Source organism: Megachile rotundata, chromosome 1 (assembly GCF_050947335.1).
Source record: "Megachile rotundata isolate GNS110a chromosome 1, iyMegRotu1, whole genome shotgun sequence".
Classification (NCBI taxonomy): domain Eukaryota; kingdom Metazoa; phylum Arthropoda; class Insecta; order Hymenoptera; family Megachilidae; genus Megachile; species Megachile rotundata.
Genome location: NC_134983.1, coordinates 20,634,884 through 20,652,392, shown reverse-complemented (window position 1 = coordinate 20,652,392; position 17,509 = coordinate 20,634,884). Strand labels below are relative to the sequence as shown.

Genomic DNA, 17,509 nt, shown 5'->3' with positions numbered 1-17,509 from the left:
TACCTTCGAGTGCAAAGTTAATTGAAGAATATATTATTGTGTTAAAAAGCAAACTAAACATGCCAAGAATTCGAACAAGCAAGTGTACCACTGTAAAGCTCGAACCACTTCAAAGTTTATTCGAATCAAATTGAAAAATAGTAAGCACAGAAATTGCAATAAAATTGAATCGAACGTAACGCAACCATGGAACAATGGACAGCCGCAATCCTTTGTCATCGCGAAACTTTCTCTATCTGTTGCTGCGCATAGAATGTACGCGTGGCCTAATTTGTTACACGCGAAACTTAACGTCGTTTGTTCGACGAGCATTCATTCCGCGTTATCCTCCGTGCGAGAGGATACATCGTTTCATTCGGACCGTCTCTTTTCACTGTGAACTCGAACGGAAACGACGCGGTCATCACCTACCCCCGCCATTACGGACAATTACTGTTCCCTCTTTTTTTTCTATGTCGAAATCTACGGGAACTCAAGTTTTATTTTTATTTTTGGTCTTTTGGAACTTTTAGACTTTACATTTCTCAGTTCTTGATATTAGGGAGCTTTTAAAGGGGTGGGAGGGTTAGAGAGTTTTTATGTGGACAAATTTTTCTTGTTCTTTAATTTTCTGAGTCTTCTGACTATGATGTTTTTGATCACTAAATTTTTGCGTTAATAAATTTTCGTATTTTTACATTTTTATATTTGATAAGTTGTCTGTGTCTCACATTTTTAATACCCTTAATTTTCACATTTCTTCCAAACCGTCTCACCTAATATATAAATTCCAAATTTCTCGAAATTCACTTATATGAAATCCTCGAATTTCCAGCTACCAAGTTTCCTAAAAAGGATAACTTTTAAAAATATCCCAAAATTAATGATCTCAAAAATGTGCAAAGTAGGAGCATTCATATACTCATCAATATTATTGGTCACACGTGGTGAAATATTCGATTGTACAACGCGTAATCAAAGGAACAAAGTGTCTCCTCCTCCACTTAATATTCGATAAAAATCCCGAACGAAAGGATTAACGATCCATGAGACAGAATTGATTCGCGGCGATGTAGGCAGTTTGTAAAACTCGATCCGGCCACGTCGTCCGTGAACTGTCTTCACGAATAAAAGGATCACAAACAGCAGGTTCTCGTCAGATAAACGGGCGAAATTGTCGAGAAATCCTTGAAGCGCGAAACGAATGTCTCGCTCCAGTTCCCAATCATCCGCTGGCTGTACATACAATAATCCATATTGGGAAAACAAAATCCTCCGTCGTAAGTTGGTCAGTGTGGGACGCGTTCGATCTAACGGTTCGCGGAATAAAATAACAATTAGTCGTGAAACTTTTATCACCGACTATACGTTTCTCGATCGATAGTCTCGTTCGGGCTGTTATTTTGGTGGGAACTTGGCGATGACCAATTGTGTTGCTTTGTTTTTTATGTGGACGGAGCAAGGAGTAAATTTCAAGGTTGGGGAATTTGGATATTCGAACCCATCACTACTATAGTTAAATTTTTATTTGAATTTTCATGTAATTAGTTTAGGAGGGCTGGATGTTAATATAACTGGTATCAATATTTCTTATGAAAGAACAGTTACATACTAGTCATATAATTAATATAAATAATAATTGTTTCAAGAGTTTCAAGAATGTAAAAACTTTGTTCGAACCCATCATTACTGTATTTCGATCACAAACTAAATTTTTAAGTACTCTACAGAATTTACTGTTAACACAAACAATTGCATCCATCTTCGAGTCCCAAGTTTCAAACGTTATAAAATTCTATGAAGCCTTCGAGTTACAATAAAATAACTCGATTCGAACCCATCACTACTATGCCTCAATCTCAAACAGAATTTTTAAATAATTACCGTAATTTAGGGGAACGAAATTACTGTCAATAATTCAAGAAGTATATACTGACATTTCTCACGACACCATAAAAATTGCATCAATCTTTGCAGCTTTAAATTATCACAAAGCTTCGAAGGCCGAATTTGAAAATTCGGTATCGACGTATCCCTAGATTTTGTAAGAGAATGAGGTAAGGGCTTCTTGTTTCATATTACGCAATCGCAGAAGTCGTGCGTCGTTGACTACGTATCCAAATAGATCTTGACGAAGTTGCTTGCGAAATGTGGTGAAATTTATTTCGAATACGAGTTTGACGACCACTGCTGGTGAAAGGTTCTTAATTACTTTCAACGTCGGTCTAAATATCACTTTTCTACATTGTGTGGGGAGAATAGGAACTACTCGTTTCAAGTATATAACAATCATTTATTTCTCAAAATATATCCATTGCACACTCCTATTGGTTGGCATTTATGGCAATGCATATAATTGTCAGTAGTTTAAAACTTTGTGGTTATGTTTAAAAATATAGAACTTTTTAATGTAGTACATTATTCAATTGTAAATAGAGACATACGTATATGTAAATAGAGAAAGAAAATAGAGATATACATTATAAAATATAGAACTTTTTAATGTAGTACATTATTCAATTGTAAACAGAGATATACGTATATGTAAATAGAGAAAGAAAATAGAGATATACATTATAAAATATAGAACTTTTTAATGTAGTACATTATTCAATTGTAAATAGAGATACACGTATACGTAAATAGAGAAAGAAAATAGAGATATACATTATAAAATATAGAACTTTTTAATGTAGTACATTATTCAATTGTTAATAGAGATACACGTATACGTAAATAGAGAAAGAAAATAGAGATATACATTATAAAATATAGAACTTTTTAATGTAGTACATTATTCAATTGTAAATAGAGACATACGTATATGTAAATAGAGAAAGAAAATAGAGATATACACTATTGGTAAAAATGTATATTAGCAGAACTCAAATAGCCAGATCCTACATGTGGATTTCTGAGCAAAACAAAAGTAAAATGCAAAACAAAATTCTAGATGTAGAACTCCACAAATAGATCCTACGTAGACCTCCACATAGATCAAAATGCAAAACGTACAATTCCACAAGCAACCAACTAAACAATATCCTACAATTATACACTGTTGTATGCCAACCTAAACTAATATAAATATCCTACCCAACTATTCAATATCTCCGATGACCTCATCCTTAACTGCGATTCACACTGTCAACAATCAGCCCTACATCATCCTCAACCTTGTCCTATGCGTAATTTTTGAACCCCGTCCTTACAAATTCCAACTCCCTCCACCACTCTTCAAAATATATATATATTCCTTCATTTTTCTAAAACTAGAGTTATTGTCAGTCAGTCAGTCAAAGCGAACTCTTGTCTGCACGACAAGATATCAGTCAGTCTTACTGTACGCATTAATAAAAATTAGCCTAAATTCCGCTTGGAATCGAAGATTATTTAATATAATAACCCTGATCCCTACGGAATACAACACATAGGAAGATCCCAAACAAATTGCGTACACAAAGAAGTCCCACAGCAGTTTCATCCAGTGAATCCCCATAGAGACTCCCAAAAACTGATCTCAATAGACACGCTCAGTGAACGATTCCTTCAGGAAATTCTCGTTGAACCGTGCGAACCAATTAATTTTCCAAATAGCCCTTCGCGTTAATAGAGGCGAAATTTGGGCAACGCCTCGAATCGATTGAATTTCGTGCTGAACTTGATCCCGTTTCTATTTCGATAGGTCAAAGTTGAGGCAGAATGGACGGACACGATCGAAAGGCAACGATCTCTGGTTATCTGGTAAACGCAGGCCAAACGTTCGTCGTGTCAGCCACTCGAGCCATCCACCGAGGCGAGTGCATTCGCGATAATGGCTCCTAAAGGCTCTCGGAGTGCATCGTGCACGATGATCGCGTTGCACTCTCGCCGAAATATCAGCAGCCAGCTGATATTTCAGGTTAATGGACAGACTGGCAGGGAACAGATGCAAACGATCCGTGCATTATTCTCTGATATCGGTTAACAAGGGAACAGCAGAAGTGGAAACAGCTTTATGGAAAATGTATTAATACGGCTTCGTGGGCGTTCACGGGAACTCGTGCGATACAACAACGTTGCAAACGTAATTCCATCAAACGTTCGCAGGAAATCCCCCAAATACACCGCATTTCAAATTTTCGACGTTTGGGATTTCGCTGTTTGTGCAATTTAATATTTTCGTGCTATAATTGTTTTGGTTAATTTTATATTTGGATGCTTTTTGTATATTGGAGTGAAATGAGAGTTTGGGAGTTGCACGCAGAGTTTTACTTTTGGGATTTGGGGTATGGGATTCTGTGTTTAGGAGATTGTTGCGTGTGAAATTTTACGCTTGTGATTTTGTCGTGCGTGGAATTCCATCTTTAGGATTTTGCTACGCGTGGAATTCCATATTGGAGACTTTGCTATGTGTAGAATTCTACATTTGGAATATTGGTACGCATGGAATTCCACTCTTAGGATTTTGCTACGCGTGGAATTTCATATTCCAGACTTTGCTATGCGTGGAATTCTACATTCGAAATATCGGTACGCACGGAATTCCATTCTTAGGATTTTGCAACGCACGGAACTCCACTCTTAGGATTTTGCTACGCGTGGAATTCCATATTGGAGACTTTGCTATGCGTGGAATTCCACTCTTAGGATTTTGCTACGCGTGGAATTTCCTATTGGAGACTTTGCTATGCGTGGAATTCCACTCTTAGGATTTTGCTACGTGTGGAATTCCATATTTCAGACTTTGCTATGTGTAGAATTCCACACTTGGAATACTGCTACGCACGGAACTCCATTCTTAGGATTTTGCTACGCGTGGAATTCCATATTGGAGACTTTGCTATGCGTGGAATTTCACTCTCAGGATTTTGCTACGCGTGGAATTCCATATTGGAGAGTTTGCTATGCGTGGAATTCCACTCTTAGGATTTTGCTACGCATGGAATTCCATATTTCAGACTTTGCTATGCGTGGAATTCCACACTTGGAATATTGCTACGCACGGAACTCCACTCTTAGGATTTTGCTACGCGTGAAATTCCATATTTCAGACTTTGCTATGCGTGGAATTCTACATTTGGAATATTGCTACACATGGAATTCCACATTTGGAATTTTACTACTCAATTTACTACGGAATTCTACCTTTAGGATTTAGCTATATGTGAAGTTCTACATTTAGCTTTCTCTTCTTTCTTCTGTAGCTTCTACGTCTTCCAAATTTCACACGTGGAATTTGTTTGGATGTGGAATTCCACATGTGAGATTCTGCTATACATAGATTGCTACATTTAGAAATTTGTTATGTGTCGAATTCTATAGTTAGGAGTCTGCAATTGGTGGAATTGTACCGTCAGATCTTAGGTGCAGAAGTCTACATTTAGGATATCGTCCATGAAATTTCATACTAGAACTTCTGCTTATAAATTAAATATATTCTATATATTCAATGTAACACAAATATAATACGATACAATGTAAATATAATATTTTATAATATGAATATAATATAAATTCCACGTTTGAAATTTTGTAAAAAACTTTATATTTAAAATTTTGCTCCACATTTCTGACTATGTTTCAATTGCCACATGTTCCAAAAACGTTCCCCACAATTCTGAAGTATGAAAGCCCTGTAATTCGAACGATAATGGATTAGTTTTTATGAAAACACGAAGGAGTAAAGGTCAGTAGGTCGAGAGGGAAGGACATTTTTTGCCAATAAATTTGAATTAATGAGAAGAAGTTGCGAAGAACGCGGTTGGTCGAATCGATGTAGCCCCATAGCGACGCGAAACTTGGTTTCTATAATTGCATTATGGAAAGTTACGCCGGAATCGCAAGCGGATGGTTAAAAATTTAATAGGGAACTTTGTAGAGTGTAATCCCATTTGCAACGTGTTCTCTCCCATCTGTGTTTACTTGGTCGAACTCTATGCATGACTAAATAACTGGCATTAAATCTTCACTATGAAATTACCATAAAACGATTCTGCTCTGAATACGATTATAACTGAACCGATATTTTTTATTAACTTTAAAATTCTGACGTTGGAGGAGTTTCAATCTTTTGCGATTAAAAAATTTAATATTTAGTGTTTGTGACTTCTTTTCAGTATTGTGTATACATATAAAGTACATTAATAGAATGATCGAGAACCGTCAATTTGAACTCCTCCAACTTGTCTCTTTTCCATAAAGAGAGATGCAGCGTCATAAATTCTTGTATAAAGGCGTCTCTCGTATCGGAATTTTTATCGAGACTTCCGTAGAACTGGAAACTCGAATCAGAGGTAAGTAGAACGAGTGTTCAAACACGAAGGACGAGCAGAAAGTTTAATCCCCGGGCAAACAGGACGAACTGCATCGAGGGAGAAAAAATAAAAATATCGAAAAAGTGATATATAAAAGAGACGGAAAAAGCGGGTAGGGAAAGTTTATGAAGAAAGGCACAGAGGAACGCCGTAGCTGGAGAAACGCGACGAGAAAAGGTGAACTTTAAAATTAAATGAGAAAAAGGAGACACGGTAACAGAAGTTTTTTTAAAACCTCCAGAGTTATGTCCCGGTATTTTCGTTTCGAAAAGCTTCGTATTTTCAATTGAAATCCCTGAGTCTACGTAAAAATTGGAAAATAGTTTCATGATCCTGTACAATACCTGGAACGTTATTACGGTTTCAAGAGCGAGTACAGGTTTTTCTGTATGAAAGTTAAAATACATTTCGCAGGAAAAGAAGTCGATATATAAATGTATTTATATTTCATGCAGACGACAGTTTTATTCTCTGCAATTTTATGAATACATCCACATTTTATTTCTGTACGCGTATGTTATGTAAGCATAAATAATTGCGTTAAATGGAGTACAGCTGATGATAAATGTTTCGTAACATCAACCGGTTTTTTATAAATTTGATCTCTGCTGATACTGCATGAATGTTATATAATTAGCTGAGTAACGTTAACCTCTTCCCGTGCTTTGACGAGTCTCACTCGTGACGCACTCACAACTCAAATGTGATTAATGTTACTCAAATTTTGAATACTCTTCAACTTGAATTTTAGATCCAACTATAATTTGCGTTGTCAAGAATCCCTGAATATAAAATACTTAGAACATTTTAATTTTTTTCGTTCGTTTTAATGTTATATTCCTGAATGGTTAGTCTTGATTGACGCACCTCATAAATAAATGGCACGGCAAGGGGTTAATAATGTTGCATCTCAGTTTCCTTCTGTGCCAATCTTATTTGTTTAAGGAATTGTTCGAAAGTTTTTGAGTAAAGCTTTAGAAATAAGGTATAAAAGATGTTACTTAAGACTTGGGCAATTTCCAGTTACATTCTAAAATACGTTCCCTTCAAATCTTCCAACCGAACGCCTTCTTTTATCACAATTTTCCCCATTTTCCTGGCAGATTCATCAGAAGGAGCACTGATTGAAATCCTCGTAGCCGCTAGTTCGCGCTCTGATGAAAAGGAGGATAAAAAGCGTGAATGGAAGCAAGAAGAAACGAAATCATAAGAATCGTGAAATCTGCTCTGATAAAGCAACGAACGCCACCGAGATAAAGGATCGCGTGGGAGGGTAAATATACAGGGTGCACTCGAAGTGATATCGATTTCCAGAAAAATTAGCCACCTAAAATTCCTTTTAAAAGTTCTAAAAGGGCACGCCTCACCGATTTTATTCACTTTGAAATACATTGTCGAGGATGTTATTCTAAGCAACCCTTACACGTGCAATGATAGCTCGCCTTTAATTTCGGAGGTTCTCAAAAATATTTTCAACGCGGTAATTATTTATAAAAGCGTACACGAGTCACCGATTACATTGACCTTGAAGTATGTTGAAGGACTTTGCAACTTTCCCTGTAAAGGCTGTTCGGCTTTAATTTCGGATATTTGCAAAAAATGATGTAATTATAACGTAAGCTTGAAATATGTCTGGGTCAACATTCTAAATAAATTTTGTTTATGTAATCAATTGCAGAAAATAAATAGCAATAAGTTCAGTTTTTATATGATAACGTACACGCTGCTACTGAATTTACTACATAGTCTGCTTTTTTTTAATAATGTGACCAAGTATATTTCCACGTATTATCTCTCTTATGACACCTGTGATGCAGCGAATATATGATAGTAAAAAATGTCACGCTGAAATATGGTATACTGGGTGTATTATACGAGGGATATTCTTCATAAAAGTAAACCGGTATAGTGGACATAGAAATGTAATATACCTTCACTCATAATATTACCACTGATATTTTAAGCTGATCGAAATCAACCAGTGTATTTAACTCAAGTTTCAAATTTCGTAAAGTTTCAAATATCATAAAAATATCCTGAATACGTGTCTTTTAATACCAGCACTAAAATAATTAAATAACCTGAATCTTTGTGGATTTAACAGTTTATAAATTCCTAAACATGAAAACTTTAAAACTTTCAAATAAATTAAATAAATCAAATAAATTAGTAAATTTGGTAAAATAAAAATAAAAAATATGCAAATTGTAAAAGTTGTGAAGATTGAAAGATGTGTCAGTAGAGAATTCGCGGAATGAAAAAAGCAATATAATAGACTAACGACGTGCTCGGCTGTGTCAGCAGTTGGATGATACCCCGTAGATTGTAGATTGCCGGAGACTGATATAGATAGAGCATACAAGCAAGGGAAATGGGCGGATACGGATCGATCCAGAGTACCGTGGGCGTCCAACGGGAGAGAAAGAGACGGAGATGCGTCTACGTAACGCCATTTCGATGGGAAATTGCGATCTATGCATGCATTAAGATACCTTTACACCTACAAGAGGCTCAGGTCAGAATCTACTGCGATTACCGATTAAATACCCTATTTATCTTGTCATTTCCTCTAGCGAAATCAATTTCAGGGACAATCACGCACGATCGTCCAACCCGGATGGGAAATGTCGAAGTTCGCGTAAATTCGAGAACGCTACGAACGAGAAGGGTCAAGATTTTCCGGCTGACGAGTTCCGGTTAACTGGCAGAAATAACAAGATCCTGTTCTTTCTTTGCTGATTGGACAATTAAGTATTGATTGGTCCGAGAGATTATTTGTTTTCTACTTTTAGAACAAAATATGAACGTGGTTGGGAAATCATTACTGACCTAAGTCAACTGAAGCTGATATAACCTAATCTATTAATGCTGTCTATCTCAAACTAAGCATAACTTAATACAAGATCTCGCGTAATCCTACCATAATTGAACCTAATCGACCTTAATGTAGCTAGAACTAACCTCACCTAAGTTAATACTAAATCAGCTGAATAGATAATCCAGTCTTAATCTAACACAATGTTCACTCAGTAAAATAAATTCGGGCTAATGACCATAGTAGTCGACGTCCACAATAATCAATCAATCAATCAATAAAATAAATTTATCTCATACTAACCTAGAAATAACTTCCCTCCCTCAACATAAAGGCTTAAAGAATCTGTATAGTCATAGGTTAATAATTAAGTACCCAATCGAGATTTGTAAATGTTTATTGCGTGACATTATCTTATAGCTTATCAATAGAATAAAGTAATGATCGTGATAAATGAACTGACAGATTACAGGTTACGTAGGAAATAGTGATTTCGCGAATAATCGATTCGTGACAATCACTGTGAAGCGAGCCGGTTCAGCTCGTTCGACTTAACAATACGATAACAATGAATCGTAACAATGAGCGTTTAACGCTTTCTCAGTCGAAACGTAGATTGATTAAATGTTTTATTTATTCGAAACTCGATAATTAATACGAGCGATATGGTCGTTCAGACGCTTATACGAGTTATGTACATCGTACGGCGTATATATTTCGCGCCGAAATTGAATTTTTTCGTGCCAATCGTTACGAATAAAGGAATCGCTTACCGGTGATGAGTTTAGCACGGTAGTAAATCTGCAACGATCTCATGAATCCTATTGATCCTCTATTCATGCAAAATTCACTGATAATCTTCGAGTATAGCACTGCCGAAGACGCGTGGAGTTTTTAAAGTTAATTAACTTCACTCAGAGATAGTTTAACACAGTTAATTGTTCACTTTTAAACGCAACAGAGAAAAAACTGTTCGGACACCGAATCACTCCAAACGTCGCACGAGTTACCGCCAATATTTATGACAGATCAATGTGATTGGTTAGAAGCTACTGTTGGTAACGCACGAACCAATCAGAACGCGTCGCTGATCCGCCATTTTGCGTAGCCATCTTTGACGCTTCAGTTTCAAGTGACACCGCGTAGTGAACGACGCGCGAAATTTTGTGCTCCGAAAAAGTGTAAAATTCGCGAAAATTACTGTGTTTAAGTAAGAATTTTACAAATATAGTGGTTGTAAGTGATTTTATTAAACCCACGCGTCTTTCGCGTTCGCTACTCGACTTTACTAGAGTTTACGAGTTTACGTACGAACACGTACAAAAGTGTTTCTCGTGCATTTTATCTAATTTCGTGCATAAAATTGAACGATTCGTGGAAACTATTGATCGACAAAGAATCGAAGAGGCTGTTGCTAGCTATTGCACACTCACACACACGAGGATTATGATTCGAGATGAACGGTGGCAGTATCTAAGGTACGTATTATACGATTACTCGAGTATTTTCTACTTTAATTATTCCAACGATATTTCATCCGAAAATGTCGGATGTCTAAGCTCACGTATAACATTTTATGGAGACCTCAGGCGATTAACATGCGTTGTCAATATTTCACAGCTCTCAATATTTATTGACAATATATATTAACCTTGGTAATCTCGAAATATATATTAGTCGTGAAAATATCGAAATATTGACAATACACATTGATCGTCCGAGATTTCCATCACGTTCTAAAATCGGTAATTACGACGCAGACGTGTTCGTCCGTCGATAAAGTCGATCTCTATCATTCTGTTCTCGTTTATTTTCTTTCATTTTTACAAGCGATTCGTATACAAGATGTTGGATCTCTAATGAAACGCTTCTCGATTATTACATCACTACTATTTACAAGATATACCCCGCTGACGGGGAAACGTGTCGTAGAATAAGGAACGATACAGTTAAAGATTTAATTATAATAGAATACTCTTTGATGAACACAGGAATGTTCGATTCCATTTTCTTTTATCTCCGCGTTTACCGAGTGAATTCATGAGATTGAAATGTTGAGGTTCTTGCGAGGGGTACGTGTTTTGTAGATAATTACGTAGAACAGAATTTACCTCGAAAATATATTTGCAAGGCAAACGAAAGAAATTAGAACTTTTCCAAATTAGGTTGAACTATTATATATGTCGTAAAGGAATGTATCGTGTCTTCAAATGTTTCCAACAATTACTAAGGCCACAAAAATTAGCTACAGATCATATTCTACATAATTATCATTTCGTACGCAATCACAATCCTGACTTCGAGACGAACTGACTGGCCTAAAACGTGCAACTCGTTATTGCTTTAATTTCTAATACATATATACTATTAGATAAATGCCGTGTGTTTTTGTAAAAATTCTATACCTAAGGATAATGCACAATGAAATGATGCGACAAATGACCTCGGAAGAGGATTGAAATTAAACGTTTAATCTTAACACTTTGATGACCTTTGACGTGATTTGGAAAAAGGAAATACCAATGGAAACCTATGTCACAGTTTCGTTGTTGCAAACATCAATTTGTAAGATTAGTATTTAAAGATAAAAAACGGAAATAACTGAACGTTAAAATCAAGAATACAACTCTATAAAATTACTCGTTTATGAACTAAAATTAGTTCATAAGTCATCGTCCAAATTTACCGTGGTGAAAGCAAAAATTGCTAATCAGATTTATCTCGTTAGGTAACAGATTCTCAACGCCATTGAACGTTAAATTAATCAAACCTTAGTTAAACTTTTAATCAAACCTTTCCTAACTTTTTAACTTGATTAACCTTCCAAGTAACGTGTGAAAATATCCGGCACAAATGGGCCATTTGCGGTGCAGTTTCACGGATAAAAACTAATGAAAGTTAAAACCGTGATCAGGTAATACCGGCCATCAAAGCGTTAATCCTTGTTGTAATCAGTACAGAACCGACAAAACTTTGGAAGTTTAATCGAATGGTGTTTATAATGTTCGCTAAATGCTGGTAGGTTTTCCCCGGTTTTCCCGCCGACCTCTGTACAAAAATTACACCAGTTCAGTTATATCGTTCCACGCGTTTACTACAATCGTGTCGCAATTTCTCTGTTTCCTTTACGACGAATCAAACAATGTTCCCCTTCGTCGTTCAACGTTAAAACAACACTTTTCACGTTAGCCGTACATCGTGAACAAAGGTCGATAAATCCCATTCGTGTTTATCTTTCACTAACGTCGATCCGGTTGCCGAGAGATTCAGTGCCTGACATCAGCCTCGTCCGAAGTTTGGTTCTCGAGGGTGCAGGGCCTGAGGAACTCCTGACCTCTCTCGTGGAGCCATTTGTTCGCCACTGAAATCAAAGTCGAACGTTTATCAGAGGGAATGTTTTTATTTGTCGAGTCGCGTGAGCGTTTAAGTACCCCATTTGGAACCGGTTAGCACTGGACAGGCCGCGTGTCTGGTTCTGAGATCTCCCTCGCCGTTGGGTTTCAGGTTGAACCAAAATGCTGCGCTGCCTTTCCTGGGCCACAGGGAGATGTTAATGGCTGTGAACACGGTACCGCCGCCTTGTTCCACGTCGCTCATCTACAAATATATTTTTATTGTTTAATAGGTGTTTTAGAAATGGTACCTCAGACGGTAGTTAGAGAGTGATGTATTAGAGAGGATGAGTCTGATCACTCTCTGATGTACTCAGAGGTATTCAGAGAGTACTCAGAGAGTACATCAGACTCTAGGTTCTATTGTTAGACTCTAGGTTATATTATTTGGATTAATAAGTTCTTTCAAACTTCACAAACAGGGGATGTTGAGGATACCCTAGGTTATATTATTTGGATTAGTATGTTCTTTCAAACTTCACAAACAGGGGATGCTGAGGATACCCTAGGTTATATTATTTGGATTAGTATGTTCTTTCAAACTTTACAAACAGGGGATGTTGAGGATACTCTAGGTTATATTATTTGGATTAGTATGTTCTTTCAAACTATACAAACAGGGGATGTTGAGAATACTCTAGGTTATATTATTTGAATTAGTATGTTCTTTTAAACTTTACAAACAGGGGATGTTGAGGATACCCTAGGTTATATTATTTGGATTAATAAGCTCTTTCAAACTTTACAAACAGAGGATGTTGGTCTATAGAGAATGCCTTGAGCATGATACCATGTGCATTTATTTACACAACAGCTATTTTGAAATGTAGATAAAGCCTCAAGATCAGACCCATACAGTACAGAATTGAATAGAACACGTTTTAAATTATATCTGTATGTGTCTCTCACAAATATTTAAACTATCTTAACCTTTTAGAATCATAAAACTAGAACACGGTATCGCTTCCAGATTTCTCTTGAACAATTTAAGGATATCTGCAGATAATTTAAGCTGGTGCTTACATAATAAAGAACAGTAGCAATACGATTTCCGGTACCCAGACTCTTGAACGCGTTCGTTTCCTCTTTCTAAAAACAAAAAACGAATTATAGTTCCTGTTAATTAGTCTCGTAATTGAAACATATTACTGTTAACTTACCCTTGCGAAATCGAAATGTGGTTCATAATGACCACCGATACCGTAGTTCACCACTTGCAATTCTTCCGCAGTTTCCACGTTCAAACTCGTCATGTGTTCCACGCGTTTGCTCACCGCTGCCACGTGTTTATGCTCGTGTTCTTGCAGCCATGCACTCTTACTAATTCTATAGTTCGCTATCTCTAAGGCACCAGTTTTGTAATTCTGCACCGTGGCACGTTTGAACTGCAATCAGATTTATGCTTCATGTACAGAGAAAGGGAGAAGTACAGCCTCTGGCTATATAATTAGGTTTTGCATGACTTGAGACAAGCTTACATATGATACAATGTTATGGTTATAAAAGTGAAATTTTCTTATGTGGTCCTAATTCGATGGCTAGTATCTGTTGCAACAGTAAGCACTAATGTTTAAACTATGCATACTCTAAGAAATACAAAATCAAAAAGTTAGAAAGAATCTTAATAAGATAGAACGCAATCAAAATACACTCGAGTAGGTTTTAAAGTAATCTTTGATCCATTTAATCAAGTTTTCATCTATTTCTTTCTTATCTGATATAACTAAATAAGCGACAGAAATAAAATGGAATAAGAATACGCAGTTTATCGAACAAGAATTCACTTTGAAACAGAGAACCTATAGATTCCGACAGTGTCATAGTACTTTAACGGAAGAAAGAATGATCGTATTCTTCGCGCAAATACAATTTATTACCCTGGGTTGCGCCATTCTTTTGATCGTTTCGATTTCTTCGTCGTATATCACGTTATGATAAATGACAATCCTCGGATCCAGATACGCTTCCTCTTCTTTGAACGGTGCAATCTTTAAAAACGGAATTCCTCGATCGACGTATCGACACTTCAGGTTCTTCTGTATTTCCGGGGGAATTGAAACTTCACCGCGACACAGCATCTCGTACCGTTCTCTTTCTGTCATTTCTTCCCAGGTTTTTACTTTCTCCTCGGTGACCGTAAAGTGCTGGAAAATGGACGAAGACAATTACTTGGAAAATTAATATCTTCTACTTCTTCATACTTTAATAAATTAACGATTCGTTAAAGGAATTTCTGTTCAATTGTTATAGTGATTCTTTTATTATTTTGTGACGTATAAAAGTTCTGCAAAGTCATATAGACTTGTGTACAGACTTTGAAGTAAAGTGAACGCTGAATGTTAACTCTTTGAGGAACACGATGTGAAGGAAGTCACAGGAAACGAATTACATAAACTAAGCAGTTTTATTAAACTCAGTAGGAGTAACTTTGTTTGGAGATGGGTTAAAGCGTTCCATCATGCATGGAAAACTAACAGAGGATTTCAACCCCAAAGAGTTGACGATAATTCTTATTTGGATAGAATTGGAAAGCGATTCGCAAGGTCGTTTGTATCGAGACCTGAGTTTGTCGTTAATTTAACCGGAGATAATGAGAAAGCCACAAAGCAAACCGATTGTTGAAGGAAATAATTAGGATTATTACTATTTGCATAATAGATCGCGATGATCTATCTTACTTGAGCAGGCACGGCTGTGTCGTCTTGGCCGTCCTCGCCGCGCTTCTTCTTCGACTGATTCGCCTTGCTCTGAATTTCCTTCTGGTAATAAGCACGGTTGCCTAAGGCTCGCTCGTGAGTCGGTACAAGCTCCAAAAGCTCGTTCGTCATGCTTAAAGCCCGCGCCACGTTCCCTGCGTACAATAGAATAAATTTCATTAGTAAATCGAGTTTCCAGCGCAGCAAGAAGGCTACGTGCCGCTATTTACACGGCTCGATATTAAATCTCCTCGAACGAGCGAAACGCTAAATTTCCTATTATTAACGAACCGCTACTTCTGTGCTCTGTTCGACGATTTCTGCCAACGATTGCGCGTCAGCGTTTCGTCGATCTTCGAGGGTCGAACAGAGCCCGAAAGGGAAAGCTCGAAAGGAGAAAGAATGTGCAGGAGAGAAAGAGAAAGAGTCGTACTGCATTCGACTAACTTTTAATGAAGCTTTAAACAAACTAACCGACCGGCCAACTTCCACGTCCGACGACGACAAATTTGATGGCAATTAAATTCCCTTCGAGTTCTTTCGAATACCTTTTCCCGCGGGCTTGTTTGAAATTGATTTCACGGACATTAAATCTATTTCCACCTTCTAACCGAACTTCTTACAATGGGAATACTTACTGACGCTGACGGCACTTGATTCACACTATTATCGAAACTTTTCTTTCCTTTCGGTTCTTTCTTCTGATCTTACCGTTTTAGCGCGATTGCTCGATAATTAAGTCTCATTTAATTTTCAACTAATTCTTTCATTAGGTAATTATACTAAAGGCAAGTTTGGGAAAAGGGGACAATTTAGGCTTCGTTCAAAAATATTTTTAATGTAATTATTTATAGAGGGATATATACTTCGCTGATTTTTATGATCTTGGAATATGTTGTCAAGGACATTATTCTGAACAATTTTTGTCTATATATGTAACTATCGTTCTGCTTTAATTTCGGAGATATTTGCAAAAATGTTTTCGATGTGATAATTATTTATAAAAAATTTTGTACTTCACTGATTTGTATGACCTTGAAATATGTTTTCAAGGACATTATTCTGAACAACATCTCTCTCTACATGTAACTATCGTTCGGCTTTAATTTTGGAGATATTCGCAAAATTGTTTTCTACATGTTAATTATTTATAAAAGTCTTCATACTTCTCCGATCATTATGACCTTGAAATATGTTGTCAAGGACATTATTCTGAACAACTTCTTTCTCTATATGTAACTATCGTTCGACTTTAATTTCGGAGATATTTGCAAAATTGTTTTCTACATGGTAATTATTTATAAAAGTCTTCACACTTCTCCGATCTTTATGACCTTGAAATATGTTGTCAAGGACATTATTCTGAACAACTTCTCTCTCTACATGTAATTATCGTTCGGCTTTAATTTCGAAGATATTTGCAAAAATATTTTCGACATGGTAATTATTTATAAAAGTCTTCATACTTCTCCGATCTTTATGACCTTGAAATATGTTATCAAGGACATTATTCTGAATAATTTCTCTCTCTACATGTAACTATCGTTCTACTTTAATTTCGAAGATATTCGCAAAAATGTATTCGGCGTAGCCATTTTTAGAAAAGAACACATACATCGATTTTAATAACCTTGAAACTCAATGTCAATAAGCTAAATAACCCTACCTACTCAAAATACATCAGAATATACCCTGTTAATATATCTCCAGGTCATCCAACTCAGTGAGATACAATTTTAATTTCAATCATACAACACGGTTATAAATCCACATGGTGCTTGTATATTTTATGAGTTTTAACCTCTGAAGGATTTATAATTTAATATCTGAATATGAAAATTTTAACCAAAGTCTTCCTCAAAGTTCATAGCGAACAAGTAATTACCAGCCCACAGATGTAGCAAAGCTGCCTCGTTTAAATATTAAAAGTAAATTTTTATTATCGCATCTCTGCATTGTCGACCACGGTATCACAGTTTCAAACGTTTTTCAATAACACAGATTACCGTAAAAGGAAATCGCTCCGAGCAATTTCTCCTCAACGACGCGATTATAAAACGTTCTGTCGGAAATAAAAAAACATCGACGTAAAATGTATTTTCAAGCTTTGACGGTATGCGTAAAACCGTGCTGTAAATGATTATTCCTAGTTTTCTGTTTAATCGCTTCAAATGGAGTTCCACAGTGAATTATTTACCTTTGTTCGAAACAATATTATATGTCCGTTATTTTAGCCGCTATCTCGTGCGTAATCGAGTTTCAAAAACGAAAAAACACCGCCGAGGGAAAAAGAAGGAACAAAATCGTGAATAGTCCGTAAAACTCGGTAAC

General features: G+C 36.4%; 1 protein-coding gene and 2 long non-coding RNA genes across 6 annotated transcripts in view; 2 read left to right on the top strand and 1 right to left on the bottom strand.

Annotated features, from left to right (window-relative positions):
• Window positions 1–3,265: 3,265 nt before the first annotated feature.
• LOC143263972 (uncharacterized) lies at window positions 3,266–5,527 on the top strand. The gene is made up of 2 exons (XR_013037258.1): window positions 3,266–3,549; window positions 3,665–5,527. It is a non-coding gene; the product is annotated as an uncharacterized LOC143263972 (long non-coding RNA).
• A 3,008-nt stretch (window positions 5,528–8,535) lies between these two features.
• LOC143263971 (uncharacterized) overlaps window positions 8,536–17,509 on the top strand; it is a 72,133-nt gene continuing 63,159 nt past the window's right edge. The window contains exons 1-2 of the long non-coding RNA XR_013037257.1: window positions 8,536–8,790; window positions 8,864–10,568. This is a non-coding gene — a long non-coding RNA (uncharacterized LOC143263971). The remainder of the gene's footprint in view (window positions 8,791–8,863; window positions 10,569–17,509) is intronic.
• PH4alphaEFB (prolyl 4-hydroxylase subunit alpha-1) overlaps window positions 10,881–17,509 on the bottom strand; it is a 386,407-nt gene continuing 379,778 nt past the window's right edge. For all 4 annotated transcript variants that reach the window (XM_076542175.1, XM_076542177.1, XM_076542183.1 and 1 more), the window contains 6 exons: window positions 15,161–15,333; window positions 14,360–14,626; window positions 13,643–13,867; window positions 13,506–13,571; window positions 12,522–12,687; window positions 10,881–12,451 (listed from right to left, as the gene is read on the bottom strand). In XM_076542175.1, coding sequence (XP_076398290.1) covers window positions 12,357–12,451; window positions 12,522–12,687; window positions 13,506–13,571; window positions 13,643–13,867; window positions 14,360–14,626; window positions 15,161–15,333 — 992 coding nt within the window. In that variant the 3' untranslated portion in view covers window positions 10,881–12,356. The remainder of the gene's footprint in view (window positions 12,452–12,521; window positions 12,688–13,505; window positions 13,572–13,642; window positions 13,868–14,359; window positions 14,627–15,160; window positions 15,334–17,509) is intronic.